The 24,883-nt window shown below is 45.2% G+C and overlaps 1 protein-coding gene across 9 annotated transcripts in view; it reads left to right on the forward strand.

Moving 5' to 3' along the window:
• Window positions 1-24,883, forward strand: part of CYFIP2 (cytoplasmic FMR1 interacting protein 2) — a 126,851-nt gene that overhangs the window by 51,773 nt on the left and 50,195 nt on the right. For 8 of the 9 annotated variants that reach the window (XR_005019433.1, XM_036848505.1, XM_036848507.1 and 5 more), the window contains 9 exons: window positions 2,060-2,134; window positions 3,043-3,196; window positions 4,337-4,493; window positions 5,024-5,120; window positions 8,092-8,168; window positions 10,893-11,001; window positions 15,427-15,546; window positions 22,266-22,465; window positions 23,332-23,419. Coding sequence is in view for 8 of the 9 variants with exons in the window: in XM_036848505.1 (XP_036704400.1) it covers window positions 2,060-2,134; window positions 3,043-3,196; window positions 4,337-4,493; window positions 5,024-5,120; window positions 8,092-8,168; window positions 10,893-11,001; window positions 15,427-15,546; window positions 22,266-22,465; window positions 23,332-23,419 (1,077 nt within the window). In the remaining variant the exon portion in view is untranslated. The remainder of the gene's footprint in view (window positions 1-2,059; window positions 2,135-3,042; window positions 3,197-4,336; window positions 4,494-5,023; window positions 5,121-8,091; window positions 8,169-10,892; window positions 11,002-15,426; window positions 15,547-22,265; window positions 22,466-23,331; window positions 23,420-24,883) is intronic. The other variant, XM_036848511.1, reaches the window with a different exon arrangement.

Consider the following 24,883-nt stretch of genomic DNA (forward strand, 5'->3'; position numbering starts at 1 on the left):
ATTCAGGAGACCTGGATTCTAGTCCTAGATACCTGTGTGACCTCGGGCACGTTACACAGATCTCTTTGTGCCTCAGTTGTCTAATCTGGCAAATGGGGGTAATACCAGGACTGGCTATCCTAGCCCTGTGAAATACAGGTTCCAAAGTATAGGAGAAGTTTAAAGTGGAATCTGTATGCATCTATCCTGTCCCTGTTTAATGAACGCTGACCTCCGCTTCCCCTGTAGTGATGACCTAGCTTGGGAATTCCCACGTTCTGCCTCTGACTTGCTGTGTGATCTTGGGCAAGTGCCTTGACCTCTCTGAGCTCTGGTTATCTTCTCCGTTAAATGAGAACTTTGGATGAGATCACGTTACTGACAAAACACCGCTTTTGTTATTCCCCGTACCACCCCCAAAATCACAAGTATCCAAAGCCCCCGACCACTTAGAGAAAGTCTAATAATCAGAGGTATTCAGAGTTGCCAACCGGAGCTTTTCAACAACGAGAGGTTGTCTGTGGCTTATCCAAAGTAGTCGTTAGAATTACAGAAAAAAAAAAAGTAAAGAACCTAGGCATCTCAGTTAAATCCTTGCCACCTACTTAAGGATAAATAGTTTCTGGTAGGCTTTTTGAGGTATTGAAAAAAAGCATATGGTCCCATTACAGCTCTTAAAGGTCTTACAGGCCCCGAAAGCCCCAGGCTGGGAACTCCTGCTTCACATGACCTTTAAACCTCTCTCATCTCTGAAATCCTGATTCCTTGAATCATCTGAGATGAGCCATCTGAGGCCCACCCCTGACGCTTCTCACTGTGTGTGTGTCTGTGTCTGGCACGGGGTGGGAGCAGGGAGGCGGCACCGGGGTGAGCTGGTTCTCAGCACTGGCGTCGTAGCTGCCCTTGGCCCGCAGCCCGCAGACCCCTTTGCACTTATCTTGCCTGCTCGAGAGACGTGGAACTTCTCAAGGAAGCTTCTACAAACGGTTCTGTGTCATGCCAAGGGCCAGAGACCTTTCCAGTCCAGAATGGCCTGGAGGGGCTGAGCAGGGTTTCTGGGTGTTGCTTCCGGGCGAGGCAAAAGAGAAACTGGAAAGGAGGAGGTCGCAAAAGGGGGTCAACAGGCAGAGAATGAGAGAGGGGTGGGGGGCAGGGAGGGAGAACGCAGTATTTATAAAGATAATATGAGAGGGAGTGTCACCAACATTTAGGCCCCCCCGACACCCCCAAGTCATGTTAGGGTGGCACAGACGCACTTGATAGACTCCTAGACAGTCAGCTTGGAAGAGCCCTTAGAGACAAACTAGTCCCAAACTAGTTCCTCCCCCTATTTTGCAGATGGGGAAACTGAGGTCCAGAGAGGGGAAGTGACTTGTCCAAGTCACAAGGTGAGTTTAGATGGAGGTGGGACGAGAACCAGGTCTCCTGACTCCCACCCTGGGGCTCTGTTAGGGCCTTGGGAGCGCAGTAGACATGGCATCTGGCAGAGCTGGGAGGTGACTGTTCCGGTGAATTAAATGCTTTGTTTAATAAAAGTAGGTGGGGAAAACGTTTCCCCTCTTAGGGATGAAATGGATTTTCGAATAGTTAGAATTTGGTACAAATCAGTCGACACCCGCACAGACTGGATTGAAGACTCCTTTCCTGGAGGACTCCAAAGGCCATCATTAGAGCAGTGCCTCTCGAGTCTTAGGGATGGTCAGCCGTGCCCACCGACAGGGTTGCAGAGGGTGGGCTGTCTGATAAACCCGCAGCTCCGTAGTTCCTTCACCACAAAGGAAAGTGCTGTGCCAGGGATGGCGTGGCACTCCTTTCTGTGGCCGTGCTGCCCAGCCCAGGCCAGGCGCGTGGTGGGTGTGGTCCTAGAGAAGATCAGAGGCGGCCAGGATGGACGTGGTGGCAGAGGGAGGTTGGAGCATCTCAGAGGCGGTCGGCAGGTGGCCTCTAGCAGTCGTGGCGGCTTTCCCACCGTATACAATACCTCTTGCTTTTCTCTCTCTCTCTCTCTCTTCTCTCTCTCCCTCTTCCCTGTCTCTCCTGCCCTCCCATTCCCTCCTCCTCTCTCCTATCTATGTCTTAGGCCTGCCAGTGGTCCCCGCGGGCTTTGTTTCACCCCACTGGTGGCACACAGGGCCGAAGAGGCTGCCGATCCCTGGTATCACACCGCCTGGCTGGGTTGGTTGGGTACCCTTCTCCAGGAGGCAGCAGGAGTGGACTAGGCTGGCTGCTCACGGCCCCTTCCAGCCCTAAGATTCAAAGACACATGATGTGGAAAGATGTAGATTAGCACTTGCGCCCTTTGCACTTAAGGCCCTCTGTAAGCAGGAGTTAATTGTCTAGTAGGCCTCCTGTGTAAGTACCGATCTTCACCTGCTTTCCACCCAGCATTTCGGCAAGCTGTACCATGCAGCGGATGCCTGCAGAGGCGCTGTCCCTCGGTCTTGAGGGTCGGAAACCTGAGGTGGTGGGGGGCTTGCTCTGACCCTACCCCATTTCACAGTTCCTTGGAACGTCAGAGCTGAAAGGGACTGGTTGGAGAAAGCATCTGGTGCAACCTCCTCACGTTAGCAGATAAGAAAACTGAGGCCCAGAGTGGGACTTTGTTGCCCAAGGTCACACAGCAAGTCAGGGGCGTACCTAGCCTTGAACCCCATTCTTTTGACTCTGAGTCCAGTGCTCCACCCCTGGTGCCACCGTGGCTGTCCAGTAAAGCAGGGAGCGACTCCAGGGTGACGTGGAATGAGGTTCTCCTCTGATGCCCACGCCCTTGGCCAAGCAGAGCAGGCAGGACCCTGGGCCTTGAAAGACCTGGTATTACCAGGTCCTCCTACCCGGGAGGCCGCCAGCCCCAGGCAGAACATCCTGCCAGGCTGGCCAGTCTCCCTCTTGAAGGTTACACATTCCAAATTTACTTCTCCAACCCTAAACTGGTGCTTCCTTAAGACAGTGCTTTTTAAGGGCAGATATCTTCAGAAAAAAAGAATAGAAGCACAGCACAAAGCAACCTTTTCCCTTGGACGGAGGGCCAGCCCCTGACCTTCCCATCTTCCTTTCTTTTTCAAGCTGTACATGGTGCGGACCATGCTTGAATCGCTCATCGCAGACAAAAGCGGCTCCAAGAAGACCCTGCGGAGCAGCCTGGACGGACCCATCGTCCTCGCCATAGAGGACTTCCACAAGCAGTCCTTCTTCTTCACCCACCTGCTCAACATCAGTGGTGAGCCGCCCTGTCGGGGGCAGGGGGAGGGCTCCCAGGAGCTAGAGCGGCTAAGGCTGTCGGGCCAGAAGTTGCAAAGAGACGTGATCATCTACCCAAAGGGGCACATTTTGCCACCAAAGAAAAAAGGCACACTTTCCAGTAGACTCTGGGAAAGGCCAGGCTCAGTCCAGCTCTTCTGACTCAGCTGAATCTGGTAGATATTTGTAGCTAATTTGTTACGAAGTTCCCAGTAAAGCGGGATCACAAACAGGTGACACCCTCAGACACACGCAGGGACCAGGTCAGCCTTTTGCTTTTAAGCAGCAGCTCTGAGCTGATTAGTGCCCGTTGCTCCTAACAAAGGCGGCTCCCGGACTGCACCTGGATCCCAAGTCCCCCCGCTCCACCTCTCCTGTCGGTGGGATGCATGTGCAGGTGGGACAGGGGTGGGGAGTGGAGGGAGAGCAGCATCCCAGGGTCCTGGGAGGTTGGTATTGAAAAGAGTGATCTTAAACAGCCCGAACTTCTCCATAGGGAGCAGCCTAGGAAGGGTCTTCAAGGCCTCTGTGAGGGATCCATAACTATCACAAGCAAGGGTCATGGCATGGCTGCAGTCCGGTTAAAAGCGGGCACCCGTAGATCTGTCTTGACACTTACAGCAAGCACACTTTGACACTTAGATAGCATGTTTTCAGGATGGCTTTGTAAGGACACGACGGAAATTGTAGGGGCATCTAAAGCTCTAAAACATCACTGCCCCCCGCCACACACACACACACACACACACACACACACACACACACACACAGCTGGGTGAACAAACACTGTCTTCTATTTTTTTTTTTTTGGCCACACTGCGCAGCTTGCGGGATCTTAGTTCTCCGACCAGGGATTGAACCCACACCCTTGGCAGTGAAAGCATGGGATCCTAACCACTGGACCACCAGGGAATTCCCCAAACACTGTCTTCTAAAGAGACGTTAGGCTGGCCTTCAGGTACAGGAGAGCAGGGTTTACTGATCGAGTCATATTCGTGAGTACCTGCTCTGTACCTAGCACAATGAAAGAAGAATAAAAGTTTTTCAAAAACCCAGTAAGAACTAAGATCTTCGGGTGCTTCCGATGTGTAACCCAAGGCTCTCTCCCTTATGCTTCCAGAAGCCCTGCAGCAGTGTTGCGACCTCTCCCAGCTCTGGTTCCGAGAATTCTTCCTGGAGTTAACCATGGGCCGGCGAATCCAGTTCCCTATTGAGATGTCCATGCCCTGGATTCTAACAGACCATATCCTGGAAACCAAAGAACCTTCCATGATGGAGTAAGAGGCAGGGTTGGGCCAGCAAGGAGGTTCCCGAGGTGCAGGTAGAGGGCAGTTTGCCAGCCAGCGAGCCCTGTTCTTTCCAGAACTTTCCAGAGGAGGCAGTGTGCCCCACCCAGGATCAAGTCACCACCAGATGTGACTCAGCCTTGCAGAAAGGTTCAGAAATCTACCAGCCCAACTGCCCTTCCCAGACCTTGTGAGTCTCATAACAGACACGCTGGGAAAATTATCATCTCTGGGGGTAGGGAAGCTAATGGCCTTAACGGCCACCCGATTTCTTTTAGTCCCAGACTAATTTTTTTCAGGCCTTGCATTTATTAACATCATGGACTTTGATTTCTGTGGGCAGACAGTAAAGTAAGTCATTCCTAAGTGGAGGCTGGAAACATCCTAGACCCTGAAAGGGTCTCTTTTTCCTAACTCTGAATTTGTTCACCCAACTGTTCATATTTCCTAAGCAAGTTTAAATCTGCCTGCCTTAAGAGAGATCATTAGTGAGCTACTGGCCGTTGTTTTTCCCTCTTCAGATACGTCCTCTACCCTTTGGATCTGTACAACGACAGCGCCTACTATGCTCTGACTAAGTTTAAAAAGCAGTTCCTGTACGATGAGATCGAAGCTGAGGCAAGTGATTGCTTCTCCTTTTGTTCTTATAATCGTGTTCCAAGAGTCTGGACTTTTCAGATCTCTAGCTGGGCACAAAGTGGGGTGTCTTAGTCCATTTGGGCTGCTATAATGAAATACCACAGACTGCGGGGCTTATAAACAACAGAAATGTATTTCTCACAGTTCTGGAGGCTAGAAGTCTGAGATCAGGGTGCCAACCTGGTCAGGGGAGGGCCCTCTTCTGGGTCCCAGGCTTCTTGCCGTGTCCTTATGTGGTGGACGGGGCCAGGGAGCTCTCTGGGTCTCTTTTATAAGAGCACTGATCCCATTCATGAAGGCTCCATCCTCATGACCTCATCACCTCCCAAAGGCCCCACCTCCTAATTCCATCACCTTTGGGGGTTAGGATTTCAACACATGAATTTTGAGGAGGACACAAACATTCAGACCATAGCATGGGAGTTCAGTGACTTGCTTTGGAGACTGATCTTTATAAACATCATGATCATCAAAAGGGACCTAGAACAGGATAATAGTCTTTCTTTTTCAGATGTTTAGGGATGGCAAACGTTAGAACTGCATGGGTAAAATTAACTTCTAATGGGTCTTTTACAGTTGGATTAATTGGCTAATAATAATAACAGTAATGCTACCTATCAATTATTATATGTTTACCATTTGCCAGGTATAGTACTAAGCACTTTATGGACATTTTAAATAATCTTTACAGTAATTTAAGAAGTGTATGCTACTGTCTATTTTACAGATAATAAATCTTAGAGTGTTCAAGTATCCTTACCCCCACATCACACAGCTTACAGAGTCTCATTCTAGTACTGGTAGGATGGAAATAGCCATCCTCTCACCTATGAAGCTGTTGAATAGTCGCTCAATGGCTTTATTTCTGAAATCGTCAGGAAAGGCTGGGATATGCTGCAGTTACAGACAATCACACGTTCTTAGCAGCTTGGGACCAAAGGTTCATTTCTCCATTGCATGTTGGCTGGGGGCTCTGTTCTATGTAGTCTTTAATCTGGGATATTCACTAGCTGCCCTGGCAGGGGGACGTGTCGGGGTGAATCATACTCCGATACTTAAAGCTTCCACCTGGAAGTGACACATGTCATTGGTCAAAGCAAGTCTCATGGCAGTGCCTCCTTTCAAAGAGGAGCGAGGAAGTGCAGTCCTACCACGGGCCGGCAAGGACCAGAAACAGGGCATCAGCAGCCCTAAGGGCTATGAAATATCTCAATTTTGTCATCTGGAAATTGGAATGAGAGTCTCTGCTCCACCTAAGTACATGGGATTATATAAACGTAGAATGAGGCCAATTGTCACACAAATATAAGGCATTCTTATTTATAAAGGAAAGACGTAAGTGTTTTAGGACAAGCATTACCACCAAATTAGTTTGAAAGTTTATATATTTCAAAGAAAATCTTTGAAAAGTAGAGGTGCTGCTTTCTTTCTCAATCTTCCAGTTGCTACGGGAGTTGAAAACCTTGATGGACCCCAGTGCAAATCCATCCTGTTTGTCTCCTGAGCAGTACACAAACTTGGAAAGAAAGATTCCAGTAGACAAGTTAATTGGTTGCATCTCAGCTTGGACAGGTCCATTTTCCGATAAGATTTTAGATAATGTTCTCCAACAGGTTGAAAACAAAAAAATCTAGAGTGTCATATGTCCAAGTGACATTTTAAAAATAAATGTCAAGAAAGCACACAGACAAGCCCTGGGTAACACTGGAGGCCATGGAGCAGAAGTATAAATTGAGACCCCGAGCTCATGGCCTGCCCCCCTTTCTCTTCCCATCTTCAGACTCCGTTCTGAACCAGGAAGGGCTTGTGTAGATACACAAGCTTTGTCTCCCTCCTGTGCCCAAAAACGATGGCCCCTTGGCCAACCCCAGGCCCTAGGGGTGCACACACCTGCAGTGCAATCCACCCTCAGGGAGGAACCCAGGGAAAAGAGCACACAGGGCCTGGAAGGGACTTGGGCTATTTGGGCAAGAATATTCAAAGCTGGTTATAGAAGGGGAGCATGAGTTGGGCACCCCGCCCTGGATCCTACGGGTCCTTTGCCTGAAGGAGGCCCCCTTAGGTATCCTTGAAGCTCAGACTCCAGGGCAGAGGCCTTGGTTACCTGCATTTGAGGACAACACTGCACACAGCACTGTGTTTTTATGTTCAGAATAACATTTAGTGTGTAAAATAAAAGATACGAAAGCTCTTTGAATAAAGAGTTAACCTTATGGAGCTGGGAGTTTGGTGCGAAAAGGATTGAAGATTAATCACCTAAATACAGTCTATTTCCTTTGAAGTTATACTGTTACCCTGCTACTATCAGAGCCCATCTCTTTAACGCCCCACCTTTGGCCGTTCCCTGCTCTTGCCATCGTTGGAGGATTTGGTTTCGATCCTCTAAGTCTGCTGTGAACTTTCTTCTCACCTGAGCATCACATTCTACCACTGACATGATGAAACACTGAAAAGGCAAGACGGTCTCTTATGCATTAAAAACCAAAGATTTTTAAGCAAACTGGTTTTAAAAAGAGGTTTTAAAATGTTTAATGACCATCAACTTCTTCATTTGCAAAGCAAGGTAAAGTAAAATAAAAGGAAAAGACAAGAAATTCTATCGGGAGAGATGAGGGGACTGATATGTGTAATTACAGGATGTGAAGCCCTATCTGTGGCATTCCCCCTGGGCAGGCACCTTGTAACAGCCAGGAGGGGACCAGTGGGGACAGTGGTTCCTCAACAGCTTTTTGAATTTTGCTTTCTTTGTGCCTGGTTGAGGACCTTGAGAGCAAGGGACCAGACTTCCCAAATTTAGTTGGCCACAGAATCTTCATTTTTTTTTCCTGCAAAGCATCTTGCTTCACCTCACACTTCAGGCGGTCGTGCACCACTGCCCCCTTCAGTTGCTGAAATTTCTCTAATAAAGCCGGACAGACACCATTGACATTTCCTGCTTCTTCTTCACCAGGTGAACCTGTGTTTTGATCAGTTTGTCTACAAGCTTGCGGACCAGATCTTTGCTTACTACAAAGCAATGGCTGGCAGGTATGAGAGCCCCAGGGCTATGTGCAGCAAAGCTTCCTAAGATTGCCACCTGGAAGGCAAGGTTCTCTGTTGCAAAACCTCCCTTCTCCTTTAGGACCTAAGGAAATCTGAGTGATTCCGTGGGCCTGGATTTGGTGCTAGAATGTAGGAGAAAGGAAAATAGGCAGATGTGGTGCTAGATCTCATGGAGCTTACAGTCTAGTGAGGAAAACAGACATTAATAAAAACTACTGAATGCACAGTGACAAGGGAGGTTCCTATGAAGGACAAGCTAAGGGGAATATATGACAGTTAAACCTGAACTAGTCTTTGGGATGGGTGACTGGAAGGGCTGTCCTGAGAAAGTAACATTTGAGTTCACATCTGAAGTTGATAGGACTTGATTAAGTAAAACTGGGTGAAGAGTAGGACTAGAAATTGCAGGCAAAACAAACTACTTGTGCAAAGTCCCTGTGACAGAAGCGTAAGTTGAAGAGCATGCCTACTTCTACTTTGTAGGGCTGTTGAGAGGATTAATGTGAATTAGTACACGTAAATGTCTCATTCACGGACCACAGAGTGGGCAGGCTGCATGGTAAAGCTGGGCAGGTAGGCGGGGCCCAGGTCTTGCGGCCTTGTAGGCATTTGTCCTAGGAGGAGTGGAACACCACGGGATAGTTTCCAGAGTATGACAGTGACCCAGTTTGATTTTTATTTTTAGAAGTTTGATCTTTTAAAAACATTAAACTGTAGAGAATGGATTGGAGGTGAGCAAGAATGGGAGTATGAAGGCCAGACAGAAGGCCAAGGAAGAGGAGAGGTCTGGGCATGTCAAGTTTTACAGGCTCATTCGTATTGTCAGTATGGGTTGATGTAGAGCCCTGAGAATTCCTGGGTTCGAGGACCCCATAATAGTACTGGTCAAAAAAAACCTGCCTACATAGATAGATAGATAGACAGATAGGGATAGAGATATTTCCCTTTTTATTGGAAATCCAAATGTACCGACCAGTAATTTCAAGGATTGTGACTTTTTTTCCCTACAATAAAAATTTGCTTTGTTTTGCTTTCAACAACTTGAGTTGTTCTGATGTATTTCAGACAGGAGGTGGTGTACAGATGCACAAGTGTCTGTTAACACAGAATGTGCATTAAATGAAGTGAATGGCTCTTAAGAATGTAAACTATAGAAAGCATATGCATAGGGTTTCGGGGAAAGCGCAGAGACACAGCCTTTCACAAAGGAGTCCCTTCATAAGTGTCTGGATTGAATTGCATGGGGTTCTAACAGTGAGCTGGGCTTCCAGCTTCTCTAAGATAATTTTCAGATATGCTGGTCCATGGTCTGTGTAAACAAACTCAGACTTGTCAAACCCTGGGTCCTCTATATATTTAGTTTACAAAATATCCTTATCTGAAATAGGAATCTTAATCTCTATCCCTCCTTATAAGGTCTGTGGTTTGTCAAAGATACGGGAAGTTGGGGGAGATTGCGAGAAGTTGGGAGAGTCAGAGAGAGCACAGGAGGGGCAGAGTGATCTAGATCATTGCTTTCCATCAGAAATATAATGCAATCACAAATGTTGGGTCACAGATGTAATTTTAAATGTTTTAGTAACCACATTTTAAAAATTAATTTAATACTATAATTTATATAATCCATTATATCTAAAATAATATAATTCCAACATGTAACCAATAACAAATTATTAAGGAAATAGTTTTCAATGTTTTTTTCCTAAGTCTTCAACATCTAGTGTGTATTTTATGCTAATAGCACATCTCAGCCTGGACCCGCCACGTTTCAGGTGCTCAGTAAACTCACCTGGTGGGTGGCTAACGTATTGGACAGTGTAGATTTAGATGATGTCACTTTCCTGCTTAAAACCTTTCCGTGGCTTCAATTACATCTAGAAAACATCTAACCTCCTTACTGTGGCTTATATCATCCCCCATGGTCTGGCCCCTAGACTAACTTTATAAATTCATTTTTGCACCATACTCTCTAGCACACCTGCCCCTTATCTACACTGACCATTTTTCCTTTTTCTCAACGTACCAAGCTAATCATGCCTGAAAGATTCTTCCCCCAGATCTTTCCATTTTTAGCATTTAGGTCTCTGTCCAACAGAACCTCTTTAGAGAGGCTTTCCCTGACCTCCTAACACCAAATGATCCTGTTTTATTATTTTCAGAGCACTTATTACTCTGCAATCCATGGCTCAGTGTAAAAGATCATAATAGAACATCTAATTCATAGGATTGTTGTGAGATTAAAAATGACTCTCTGCATGTACGTGTACGCCTGGTGAATAGTAAATACTATGCAGGTATTTACTATTATCTGAAATTATTTTATTCCTCTGCTTATTTATTTATTTTCAGTCTCTCTTTACTAGAACGTAAGCTCCATAAGGACAAGAACTTTGTATCCTCGGTACCTAGAATGTTTCCTGGGATATACTAAGCAGGCACTCAATTGCTTTTATGGTGAATGAATAAAAGCAAGAAAGCATCTCAACTTCTGTGTTGCCTGTCTTTAACGCAGAAATTCTATTTCACATATTGAGCTTTTGGGGCTGAAAAAAATTAGAGGAACTTTGCTCTAGATCAGAAAAAAATATTTAAAATATATAAGATAGCACTTCATGAGTAGGTCCTGTGGTTTGAAATACACATGGCTGGGTGATTGATCACCATTTACCGTCATGTTTACTGGCCTTATTTCACTTTTATCCCTTCCAGTGTCCTGTTGGATAAACGTTTTAGGGCTGAATGTAAGAATTATGGAGTCATCATTCCATACCCACCATCCAACCGCTACGAAACGCTGTTGAAGCAGAGACACGTCCAGGTATGGTGACAGAGGTGGAATGGGCAGGAGAGAGGAACTGTGACGTTAGCCTAGAGATTGGAAATCAGGACTGCTTACCATCTTCCCTGGGTATTGCCCCGCGTGGGCTGCTGACCGTGGATGTAACACCCCCTCAGAATCTTAACAGTCAAGAGGCATTGGGCTTCCTTTGGTTCAAGTTCTAGGCTTCTCAGCCCAGCTGCCTTTCACCTCTGATGAGCAGCGACCACCAAAGCCTTTGTCCTCCCATCATAAGCTTCAGCCCATCTCCTTCAGTCGGGACTAACGTTCAGAAATGGGTAAATCTACCCCTGAACAGAGCCCATTATGGTTTGTTTTTGTGGAGTTAGTCTCTGTTCACATTTGACCCCAGATGTAGAGGAAATCCTGCCAGGAGCTAGAAACATATCCCTGCTTAACAATGTTCATGTGAGCCTGGCAGACAAAAATAGATGCTCCAGCAGACCTTGCCTCCTACTCCTAAGCCCTGCTGTCAGCCGCACAGTGTTGAAATGGCCTTCATGCTGTGACCTCTGCATGCTTATCCTGTGGTTCACATGTTTGTGGAGAAGACTTGGGTGAAGGGAAGCAGGGCTGAGACTGAGAAGATGCCCTGGATAAAGAGGAGAGGATTTACCCTGGAAACCCTGGATATTCCCATTACTCTGAGAAATCTAAGAGAAATGGAGAATCGTAAGAGGAAAAAAACATTTTCACCTCTGCCAACAGTAAGGGCTCAAAGAGAGTTTTTCCTTCAGCCTCTCAGAAGATTACAGCTATCAGTTACCAGTGCAGCTAGAATTAGTCACAGGACATTAATCCTGAGGGCTTTGTGTGTGCTATAAGGAGCCTTAGTCAGTTGGTGGAAAATCTCTCCCAAAAGGGAAGCAGAAAAAAATAAAATAGTTAAGAATAATCCTTGGGCACCTAGCAAACTGCAGTGCACGCAACAGGTACTCAATAAATGTTTATTGCTATCTACGTAGCATCTGCAGTAATGCCCACGTGTACCCCAGTGGAAATTATCCTAAGCTATATTTTCCAGCCTGTAGTCAGCCCTTCTCCTCATGCTTTTAAATTCATCCCTGTAAAGGTACACGGTAGGCCCTCGCCGGGGGGACGGCTACTCCCTGGTGACTCTGAACTGGGGCACAGGACGGATACAGGAAGAACTTCAAGGTTAGATTCAGGATGTCAGCAATGCATGGGGTACCAGAGTGTGTCCTGAGCCTCTTCCTACAGTCTGAATGCATCGTATTTTTCCTCAACTTTTTTTTTTTAATATATCTTTATTGGAGTATAATTGCTTCACAATACTGTGTTAGTTCCTGTTGCGCAACAAAGCTAATCAGCCATATGCATACACATGTCCCCACATCCCCTCCCTCTTGAGCCTCCCTCCCGTCCTCCCCATCCCACCCCTCTAGGTCATCGCAAAGCACCGAGCCGATCTCCCTGTGCTATGCTGCTGCTTCCCACTAGCCAACTGTATTACATTCAGTACTGTATAAATGTCGAAGCTACTCTCACTTCGCCCCAGCTTCGCCCTCCCACCCCATGTCCTCAAGTCGATTTTCTGTGTCTACCTCTTTATTCCTGCCCTGCAACTAGATTCATCAGTACCTTTTTTTTTAGATTCCATATATATGTGTTAGCATACGGTATTTGTTTTTCTCTTTCTGACTTACTTCACTCTGTATGACAGACTCTAGGTCCATCCACCTCACTACAAATCACTCAATTTCGTTTCTTTTTATGTCTGAGTAATATTCCATTGTATATATGTGCCACATCTTCTTTATCCATTCATCTGTCGATGGACATTTAGGTTGGTTCCATGTCCTGGCTATTGTAAATAGTGCTGCCATGAACATCGTGGTACATGTCTCTATTTGAATTATGGTTTTCTCAGGGTATATGCCCAGTAGTGGGATTGCTGGGTCATATGGTAGTTCTATTTTTAGTTTTTGAAGGAACCTTCATACTGTTTTCCATAGTGGTTGTATCAATTTACATTCCCACCAACAGTGCAGGAGGGTTCCCTTTTCACCACACTCTTTCCAGCATTTACTGATTCTAGATTTTTTAATAATGTCCATTCTGACCTGCGTGAAGTGATACCTCATTGTAGTTTTGATTTGCATTTCTCTAATGATTAGTGATGTTGAGCATCCTTTCATGTGTTTGTTGGCAATCTGTATATCTTCTTCGGAGAAATGTCTATTTAGATCTTCTGCCCATTTTTGGATTGGGTTCTTTGTTTTTTTGATATTGAGCTGCATGAGCTGCCTGTATATTTTGGAGATTAATCCTTTCTCAGTTGCTTCGTTTGCAAATATTTTCTCCCATTCTGAGGGCTGTCTTTTTGTATTGTTTATGGTTTCCTTTGCTGTGCAAAAGCTTTTAAGTTTCATTAGGTCCCATTTGTTTATTTTTGTTTTTATTTCCATTTCTCTAGTAGGTGGGTCAAAAAGGATCTTGCTGTGATGTATGTCATCTAGTGTTCTGCCTATGTTGTCCTCTGAGAGTTTTATAGTGTCTGGCCTTAACACTAAGGCCTTTAATCCATTTTGAGTTTATTTTTGTGTATGGTGTTAGGGTGTGTTTTAATTTCATTCTTTTACATGTAGCTGTCCAGTTTTCCCAGCACCACTTATTGAAGAGGCTGTCTTTTCTCCATTGTATATTCTCGCCTCCTGCATCAAAGATAAGGTGACCATATGTGTGTGGGTTTACCTCTGGGCTTTCTATCCTGTTCCATTGATCTATATTTCTGTTTTTGTGCCAGTCCCATACTGTCTTAGTTACTGTAGCTTTGTAGTATAGTCTGAAGTCAGGGAGCCTGATTCCTCCAGCTCTGTTTTTCTTTGTCAACATTGCTTTGGCTATTCAGGGTCTTTTGTGTTTCCATACAAACTGTGAAATTTTTTGTTCTAGTTCTGTGAAAAATGCCATTGGCAGTTTGATAGGGATTGCATTGAATCTGTAGATTGCCTTGGGTAGTCTAATCATTTTCACCATATTGATTCTTCCAATCCAAGAACATGGTATATTTCTCCATCTGTTTATGTCATCTTTGATTTGTTTCATCACTGTTTTATAGTTTTCTGAGTACATGTCTTTTGCCTCCTGAGGCAGGTTTATTCCTAGGTGTTTTACTCTTTTTGTTGCAATGGTAAATGGGAGTGTTTCCTTAATTTCTCTTTCTGATTTTTCATTGTTGGTCTATAGGAATGCCAGAGATGTCTGTGCATTCATTTTGTATCCTGCAACCTTACCAAATTCATTGATTAGCACTAGTAGTTTTCTGGTGGCATCTTTAGGATTTTCTATGTGTAGTATCATGTCATCGGCAAACAGTGACAGTTTTACTTCTTCTTTTCCAATTTGGATTCCTTTTATTTCTTTTTCTTCTCTGACTGCTGTGGCTAAAACTTCCAAAACTATATTGAGTGGTGAGAGTGGACATCCTTGTCTTGTTCCTGATGTTAATGGAAATGCTTTCAGATTTTCACCATTGAGTATGATGCTTGCTGTGGGTTTGTCATATATGGCCTTTATTATGTTGAGGTACGTTCCCTCTATGCCCATTTTCTGGAGAGTTTTTATCATAAATGGGTGTTGAATTTTGTCAAAAGCTTTTTCTGCATCTATTGAGGTGATCATATGGTTTTTATTCCTTAATTTGTTAATGAGGTGTATCACGTTGATTGATTTGCGTATATTGAAGAATCCTTGCTTCCCTGGGATAAATCCCACTTGATCATGGTGTATGAGCCTTTTAATGTGCTGTTGGATTCTGGTTGCTGGTATTTTGTTCAGGATTTTGACATCTGTGTTCATCGAAGAATAACACAGTAAACACACAGATATACTTTGTAGCCAGATTCATGATTATTCATGTTTTAACCACATTTGATTCACTTTCTTTTACTCATGTATGTGTTTTTTCTCTCTCATAAATATAGTAAGTGTAGTTTAAATGTATGTTTATAGTATATATAATTTTAAAAACATATTTTCATATAAATATTAGGTTGACCAAAATGTTCATAACATCTTACAGAAAAATACCAAATGAACTTTTTGGCCAACCCACTATATTAAAATATATATTTTAATATACATACTTTTTTCTTAGCCAGTTGAAAGTAAGTTGGAGACATATGACACTTTACCGCTGATACCTCAGTGTGTATCTCCTAAGAACAAGGACATCCTTTCATCATCCAAATAGAATTATCATACTCAGGAAATTTAATAATACTGTTTTCTTCATAGAGTCCCTATTTGTCCTGGTCATGTTCTTTATAATTTTAGTACATTTTCCTATCAATGCATTGCATTTAGTTGTCATGTGCCTGTGCAAACAAACCTTAAGTAACCTTGTGTCTCCCCCTCTGTCCCTGTCTCTCTTCCATGCAGCTGTTGGGTAGATCAATTGACTTGAACAGACTCATTACCCAGCGCATCTCTGCCGCCATGTATAAATCCTTGGACCAGGCCATCAGCCGCTTTGAGAGTGAGGACCTGACCTCCATCGTGGTAAGAGATGGGGGCCCTTGTGAGTTCTGCTCTGGGACTCCTCAGACTAGAAGCCTCATTGGGGGTTGTTGTTAGTCTGGTACTGAGCTAGTTACAGAGAAGCAGCGGGTCTCTTTCTCATCTGAATGAGATGGGAAAAAAAAAAGATTTAAAAAGAATAAGAGTAATCTTACCTTCCTGGTTGCCTAGAGGATGGGAGTGGAGGGAGGATCTTGAAGTCTCTAGAAATGGCCAGCCCTGGGGCACAGCTGCTTGTCCTTTAGGATTCTACAGCTCCAGAAAGTAGCTGTGTGGTCCTAACAAACTAGGGAAGGTTACACAGCAGCGTCAGCTTCGTGGGTGTGCAGTAGTGTAGAGCCCACAGAGGCTCTTGACTGGTTTAATGCTCTGCTGTCACCATCTTGGAATTCTTAATCATTTTCTAACAAGGGTCCCCACATTTTCATTTTGTGCTGGGACTTGCAAATTATATAGTTGTTCCTGATGCACAAGCATGGGACAGGCCTGCTACCTTCTTTTATTAATCAGCAATTTGAACTACTCTCTGCTAATTCTTTCCAAGAATTAGAATAACTTGATTGATCAGTCTTTCGGTGAATCAAAGGAAGCTTTTAACACTTCAAAAGCAGATGAGTAGAAGGAATGAGAGAAGTAGAAAATCACCATTAGAACACCACAGTAGTAATGGTTGCAGGCAAGATCCAGTAACAGATGCTAAAATTAGCGGGCAGAACTTTGAGAAGAGTATTTTATGATTCTTCTTATTATGAGGTTTCTAGAATAATGAGATTTATAGAGACAGAAAGTACAGTGGTGTTTGCCAAGGAATAGGGAGTTAGTGCTTAATGGGTACAGAGGTTCAGTTGGGGAGATTAAGAAGTTCTGGAGGTGGATGGTGGTGATGGTGGCACAACAATATGAATGTATCTAATGCCACAGAAGTGTACATTTAAAAAGGGTTAAAATGGTAAATTTTATGTTATCTATATTTCACCAAAGTTTTAAAATTACTCAAAACTTTTTAAAAAACTGAGAGAAGAAAAAGCATTCTTACATAGTCTCGAATTATCTCTTTCAAGATATTTATTAATTGCAAAGGGAAGAATACTAATTTTAGTATTCTAAAATCTAGCAGACACCATCTTTTTTTTTTCTGCAGAATACTTGTTATTATATTAATGTTTTCTCTTTTTTTTAACATCTTTATTGGAGTACAATTGCTTTACAATGTTGTGTTAGTTTCTGCTGTATAACAAAGTGAATCAGCTATACGTATACATATATCCCCATATCCCCTCCCTCTTGCGTCTCCCTCCCACCCTCCCTATCCCACCACTCTAGGTGGTCACAAAGCACTGAGCTGATCTCCCTGTCCTATGCGGCTGCTTCCCACTAGCTATCTATTTTACATTTGGTAGTGTATATATGTCCATGCCACTCTCTCACTTCGTCCCAGCTTACCCTTCCCCCTCCCCGTGTCCTTAAGTCCACTGTCTACGTCTGTGTCTTTATTCCTGTTCTGCCCCTAGGTTCTTCAGAACCTTTTTTTTTTTTTTAGATTCCATATATATGTGTTAGCATACGGTATTTGTTTTTCTCTCTCTGACTTACTTCACTCTGTATGACAGACTCTAGGTCCATCCACCTCACTACAAATAACTCAATTTTGTTTCTTTTTATGTCTGAGTAATATTCCATTGTATATATGTGCCACCTCTTCTTTATCCATTCATAGCAGACACCATCTTAACCAAGCATGAAAGGTTAATATCACCAGAAATAAGATATATTCATATATCCCCTGATATGTATGCATAATCTCAATCTAAGCATGAGAATATATCAGATAAACCCAAGTCAAATGGCATTCAAAAATGAACAATGCTTTTCAGAAGCATCCAGAACATAAAAGACAAAGAGATACTGAAATCTGTTAGAGATTGGAAAAGACTAAGGAGACATGACAACTCAGTGCAATGTGGAATTCTGGATTGAACCCTAAAATGGAAAAAAAAAAAACCTTTGTGGAGAAAAATGATGAAATTTGAATAAGGTCTGTCATTTAGTTCATAGAATTGTACCAATGTTAGTTTCCTACTTTAGGTAACTTATGTAAGAGGTTAACATTGGAGAAACTGGGTCAGGAATATGTAGGAAGTCTGCAGTTTTCACAGCTTTTTTGTAAGTCTAAAATTATTTCAAAATAAAAAGGTTTTTTTTTTTTAACGGACAAAGTGGTTTTTTAAAAAGGGACTGGGACTTCCCTGGTGGTGCAGTGGTTAAGAATCCACCTGCCAATGCAGGGGACATGGGTTCGATCCCTGTTCCAGGAAGATCCCACATGCCACAGAGCAACTAAGCCCGTGCGCCACAACTACTGAGCCTGTGCGCCGCAACTACTGAAGCCTGCGTGCCTAGTAACAAGAGAAGCCACCGCAACAAGAGAAGCCACCGCAATGAGGAGCCTGCGCACAACAGCAAAATGTAGCCCCCCCCCAACTCACCCCAACTAGAAAAGGCCCGCGCGCAGCAACAAAGACCCAATGCAGCCAAAAAATAAGTTTAAAACAATTAAATAAAAAAAGAAAGAAAGAAAGAAAAATGGACTAAGAACTAGGACTCTAGCATCAGAAAGACCTTGGGGTCCCAGTCCTGGCCCCGCCACTTAACCAGCTGGGTGATCTTGGGTGAGTTACTTATCTTATACTGCAAGCCTGTAGTACAATGGAGGAAATGTTAGAATCCACCTCATAGACTTGTCGAAAGGATGAAATGAGATACTGCCTGGAAAGAGCTTTGCATAGTTCCTTGCACTTAATGAAAATAGCTTATGAAAAAAGAGAGGAACATAGAAATTTTGAGCTACAAATGAGGTGCTCTCAGGGTAGATTCTCAGAAGCATTTCCAGGAGAACTTGACCCAACTGCCCACCTAAGTACAGGGTCACTGACTTTGAGAGACTATGATATAGCACAAGTTCTTCTGGGAGATCTACTTTAAGAAATATTTTTCTTTGCCAAATGTTAGCAGTGATTATCTCCAAGAGGTGGGATTTTTGTTTTTATCTTCTTTTTTTTATCTGTATCTTCTCGTTTTCCAGTAATGAATGAGCATATCTTATGGAAAAACTGGTTTTGGGGTGTGTGTGGGTATCTATGGCCTCTTCCCAGCCCTTGAAAGGCACTGAATGTTCTTTTAGCTGGGAACAAAATCAAAACAAACAGTGAAAGCCTGTGTTTGTCAGGTGAGGGCAACATCCCCCAGGAGAGTAGCCACTTCCCATGAAGCCCATGAAGAGGAGAGCCCAGGGATGCTCTCTCCTGTAGGGTCAGGAGGCCCCCACTGCCTTGGCTGAGAAGCCTTCTGCCTCTTCTGAGAAACAAAGCAAAGGATGTGCTCCCCTCAGCCCTTCCCTCCACCTTAGAAGCTCCGTCCTGAGATAGGGGAGGGGGTGGCTTGATGCCCAGTTGGGAGGGTTGCAGAGATTTCATTGGTCGCTGGCCCTCATCCTACGTAGCTGAGCAAATAGATTCTCGGAGGGATCTGATGCCAAAGTTGAGAGCTGGCAGCCTGCAGGCTGTGTTTTGTTTAGGCTGCGAAGCATATTTTAAATTTGGAGCCAACACTTAACACTTGGAAGAATTCGAATAAAACTGCAGAAGCTCTGGCAACCTCAGACCAGCCTTCCCAGATGGCAGCAATTGCCTAGAAATGACTAGACTTTCCCATCGGCTGGGCTGGGCTCTCCTGGGTTTGCCGCAGGCCCTGTGGCACAATTCATTCATGAGATGACCTACCAGGCCTTGCTGTGCCTGAGTTTGAGACCCCTATTCTCCTGGCCCGCCTGGACCACAGAGCTGGTTAACGGCCAAGTGCGGCTGACACTCAAGTTTTCTGGTTCCCGTGGAAAAGCCCTTTCCACTACTTCACAGAAGTTGCCCGTTTGGGTGTTTTGTTTCCCCAGTGCTGCTTCTCTGTGTTGCCCCCCAGTAAACCGGCTTTACTACAGAGAGCTGACATCCTCTCAGAAGGCACCTGGACCACCCCTGTGGCCTTCTAAACCTCTGTGCCTTGATGCACTGAGCCCTGCATCCCTCAGGCAAGTGCCCTCTTCTGATTGAAAGGCTGGAAGTACACGGCTGATGCAAAACACAGTTTGTATTACGTAATAAAAACTCCTGTGGCATGGCGGAAGTGGACCTACATTTCCAGCACCCCCATATCAGCGGAGTTGAGCCCTCTCTCCTTCAGTCTCTGATGCACATCTTTGAGACCGTTAAAATCACAGAACAGGGCTTCCCTCGTGGCGCAGTGGTTGAGAATCCGCCTGCCAATGCAGGGGACACGGGTTCGAGCCCTGGTCTGGGAGGATCCCACATGCCACGGAGCAACTAGGCCCGTGAGCCACAATTACTGAGCCTGCGCGTCTGGAGCCTGTGCTCCACAACAAGAGAGGCCGTGATAATGAGAGGCCCGCGCACCGCGATGAAGAGTGGCCCCCACTCGCCAGAACTAGAGAAAGCCCTCGCACAGAAACGAAGACCCAACACAGCCATAAATAATTAATTAATTAATTAATTTAAAAAAAAAATCACAGAACATTAGAACAGAAATTGTTCAATCCCAGTTTGTCATCTGTAGCTCTCTTCATGGTAACAGGGCACCTCCATGTGCTAAGGGACTCAGTGATCTTAGAAATAAAATCACGCACATTCATTGCATTTATTTATTTATTTACTTACTTACTTTTACTTACTTACCCACCCTAAGTGAATAGGAGCAAAAATGCCATCCAGCTAGCTAGGCCCCAAGAGATGGAAGCAGACAGTTGATTCTGCATTTCCACCCTTCATTTACTTCACGGTGCGCAGTGACTGGAAACTTACTCTTCCAGCTGCCATTCCAGAATTGCAATCCAGATTTTGGCCTTCTTTCAAGAGATGGCAGGATCTGCCATCACTAAGCCCCATTCCGGCGTAGTAACAAATAATCAGATGGCGTGAAGTAGCCGCTCCACCTTTATCTGGCAGCGGCTCTCCGATTTGCCACGGACAGCCCAGCCCGGGGCTCCCCTCCTCCCCCTGCTTGTCTCACTTACCTGCAGCCAGTTAAGGCTGCAGGCTTTGATACAGTATTTTGCCCCCGATTTAGAGCCACAGAATCTGAGTTTCAGAGAGACGAAGCTCCAAGATTGGAAGCGTGGTCTGGGTCTACGACACTCTGGACCCCAACCAGAGTCAGAGGGGTCTTGTGGCTGATGAGAATAAAATTGAATCTCTGGTGTGAGGCCACCTCCTATGACTGTAGTCAACTGGGCTCCAAGGCCCAGCTCTTACAGCTGGCCCTCTGACCATCCCACCTCCTGGCCACACTCTGGGGAACTGCCTTTGCCGACGTTCTTTTAGCTTTTATGTTGTAAAGCCATCTTTACTTTTCGCAGGGCTTTCTCAGTCATTGCTTCTTTATTCCAGGCAGCTGTGTCACAGGGGCCAAACACACGTGATTTGGAGTCAGAAGACCTGGGATCACATCCTAAGCCCTGTTCTGTATTCGCTCTGTGACCCTGAGCAAGTTACTTCACCCTCTGAGCCTCGGTTTTCCCCTCTATGAAACAGGGGCAGTCATACCCATCTCAAAAGATGGCTTAACCACTACAGTATAGGAGTGTCCTAGAGCATCACAGAGATGCTTTCTGCACAGGATTGTGCCTTGATTCTCTTTGATAGCAGTACAGCAAGGAATTAAAGCCAGCCCAAAGGATTTTATCCTTTTTACTTCCTAGCAAGTGCAGTGACCTGCTCTGTCCAGATGTTATCCACTCTGCTCCTGTTCTCTGCCTGAAGGTTGGATTTCAAATGACCAGGGCCCACAGCTCATGCACGTCCTTGGTCCACAGCTTGCAGCCAAACCTTTGCCAACATGTGTAACCAACCCCTGTGTGACTGAGGGGCACAGGAGGAGTCCAGAGGAGGGAACGTTCTGCCCCCAGCTGTTTTTTAAATTTCTATAGTATACAACTGTTAAGAATGTGAACTTTGGAGCCCAGCTTCCTGGATTTGAAGCCAAGTTACTGCACTTCTTAAAGCCTAGTTTCTATATGTATACAGTAAGAACAGCCATCATGCTGACCTTATAGGGGTTTTTGAGCATGAAGTGAGTTAACACATATAAAGTGCTTAGAATACTGCTTGGCATGTATTAGACTGAACCATAAAAAATTACTAACATTGAGTGGTGTTTGACCTAAAAAACAGTAGTTTCACATGGTCCACCCTAATTGTAAGTACTTAGTAGGTGGTAGCTCTTTTGATTGCTTTCTGCAGGGTGGAGATAGAGCCTCTGGTGATGGATGGATGTTCACAACTTTCTTTTACTTTACTTGCAACTCAGAGGGACAAGCTTTTTCCTTACTAACCTAGAAACTGGAAAGCAAGTAGTCATGCTTTTCTACCCAAGGTGGGGCAGACAAGGGATTTGCACATGGTCTGTGGTCCCCTTCTGTGGGCAGGCATGCAGCCTCCCTGGGCATGGTCTGGTACTTCCTTCACTCAGAAGAAGGGAACGTCGCATACTACTGTAGCGGTCCTAGTCCCATGCTGGCCGTTATAAAGTTGTCTGAGGGGCCCTCACCTGCATGAAAGGCATCTGTCAGATAATGGTGCCTGCGTGCAAGGCGCGTGTGTAAGTCCTCAGCAGCCGCGGGCTCTCTCTCTGGGCAGGAGCTGGAGTGGCTGCTGGAGATCAACCGGCTCACACATCGGCTGCTGTGTAAGCACATGACCCTGGACAGCTTCGATGCCATGTTCCGGGAGGCCAATCACAACGTGTCTGCCCCCTACGGCCGCATCACCCTGCACGTCTTCTGGGAGCTGAACTTCGACTTCCTCCCCAACTACTGCTACAATGGGTCCACCAACCGGTAAGGGAGTCTCTGTGCAAAGCAGAGTGGGGGTGGCGGTAGAAGCAGCCAGCTGTCTCCTCCAGACGAGCCCTCTCAGTGTCATCAGGGCCTGGCTCACGGCCAGCATAGAATAAGTATGTGCCAGAGTCACGGAAGGGTCTGGGAGGAATCCACACACTTAGCAAGATGGACTTGCGGTTCTCTAAAGATTTGGGACTTTCAATCCTCTTGTGCAGAGATCTGCACACTCCAGCCCACAAGGCACCCCTAGTTGCCAGCTCTTTTTGTTCAGCCCGTGAGCTAAGAATGGTATTGATATTTTGAGATGGCTAGGGAAAAAATCCAAAGAATTATAATTTGGTGACAAGTAGAAATTATTTGAAATTCACAAAGTTTTATTGGAACTCTGCCATCCATGCTCACTCATTTACGGTTTATGAGCATGTTTATGGGTGCTTCCATGCTACAGCAGAGTTGAGTAGTTGTGACAGAGACCATCTGGCTGGCAAAGCGGAACATATTTCCTATCTGGGCCTTTACAGAAAGAGTTTGCAGCACTCTACTCTTGAGGAAACCAAACTGAGGGTGGAGGGTCCAAGCCCTGGAGAAGGCTGTTTTCAGGCCCACCCTGTTCTCGACTTTCTTGACCACTGTCTGAGCAGCTGCAAGCCCAGAGTCGAGCCTGTGAACCTGGATTACAGTGTTCCCATCTATGAAAAGGAGATAGGGGTTAAACGGGAGTCTGTCAGAAGTACCTGTATAGGCCACCGCCTAAGAAACAGTGTGGTTGCACCTGATCAGGAAGGGCTCCCGCTATATCATGTCCCGTGAAGAATAATATTAGGACCCAGTTAACTGCTGCCCCATCTCTTTTCTTCTACTAGTTTTGTCCGAACTGCCATTCCTTTCACCCAAGAACCGCAAAGAGATAAACCTGCCAACGTCCAGCCTTATTACCTCTATGGGTCCAAGGTGAGTGGTCTTGCCTGTGTCCTACTTCTAAGAGGACTAGTGAGCAAAAGCAGATAGAAGAGTGTTCCCCAAATCAGAAAAGCAAGAAGCATGGAGATACAGAGGCAGCAGTGAAATCCAGGCAGAAACAGCTGCAAGTATATTCATCTTTATTTGTTCACAACTAGCAGGGGTGAGGGTGAGCGCAGACCTGGTGGGGCTGGATTCTGGGCAGGAACAGTCTGAGGGGGACTTTACGAGGCAAGCAGGGAAATAGGTGTGTGGGTCTCCTTGTCTCGGCGTCCCATCTCCTCCTGTTCTCGGTTGATTCATTGCTGTATCATCCTGCGATTCGGGAATTTTGTGCTCCGTGAAGATGAGGGATTTGCAGACAGGAAGCAGTTGGGAAGGTGGAGCTTTGAAGGAAATCCCAGATGGCCGGAGTTAGAGCCGAGAGGTCTCCTCCTGTCTCTTTGCTGCTTTGTTCACAATGCCAGTCCTGACACTAACAAAGCTTCCCAGGTGGTGCCTGTTCTGGACTTTCAGTCCTTTGCCATTCGTTAAACAGACATTCCTTAAGCCCCCACTGTAGGCCAGATGCTGGGCAGGTTCTCCGTGTTGGGGATTTAGCAGAGGTTGAAGCAGACGCATCTCCACCCTCCTCCAGCTCCATTTCCACACCCGGGGTGGGCACTGGGGAACACCCTTCACAAAGTCTTACCATCACCATGACATATGTAGGAGATCGTTTCTTACCCTGCGGGTTTGTGTGGGAGAACACCACAGAAAGGGTGCAGTAGCTCAACAACAACGGCAAAAAAGCCAAGATTTTTGTGTGTGTGATGGATGAAAAATTGCCACCTTTGACCCCATTTTCACAAAGTAAGCACAGATGGACTTAGAAGAGGAAGTGACTGGATAAATATAGCATGATTAGAAAAGGTGCTTCTCTAGGTCAGGGAGCCCTAGATTGGGAAGTGTGAGGAACCAAGATGAGTGCCCTTCACTTGGGCCTGAATGTGGGGCTTAGAAAGTCTTAGGATGATGCTGAGAGAGTACAGGTGTCTTCTCCAGAGCAGCCAGTCTGGTCAAGGCAACTCTCTCAAATCAGGGAACCCTTACAGACAGCACTGTAGACAGTTCACAGTCATGGCATGAATTAACAGTCACTCACAAAGTAACTCCCTTTGCAATACTCTTTCAAACCTTGCTGATTATATCAAGGAGCAAGTCTTATGTTGGTGCTAATATGTCTTTAATACCTTTCCAACGACTGCTAATCTCCCTTTTGATCAGAGATGAGAGAGCCCTGAGCTCAGAGTCCTTAGTAGGCAATAGTATCCAAGTCAAATTTAATATTGTTTTGTTTTCATTCTATTTATTATATCTCTTCCCTTCTATTTATAGCAGGAGGGTGCTGGTTTTTCATTTGGGGAGTAGCATAAGGCTATGTTTTAAAATAAGTTCAAAAAATGAGTCAATTTA

This window comes from Balaenoptera musculus, chromosome 3, assembly GCF_009873245.2.
Source record: "Balaenoptera musculus isolate JJ_BM4_2016_0621 chromosome 3, mBalMus1.pri.v3, whole genome shotgun sequence".
In the NCBI taxonomy this organism is placed as follows: domain Eukaryota; kingdom Metazoa; phylum Chordata; class Mammalia; order Artiodactyla; family Balaenopteridae; genus Balaenoptera; species Balaenoptera musculus.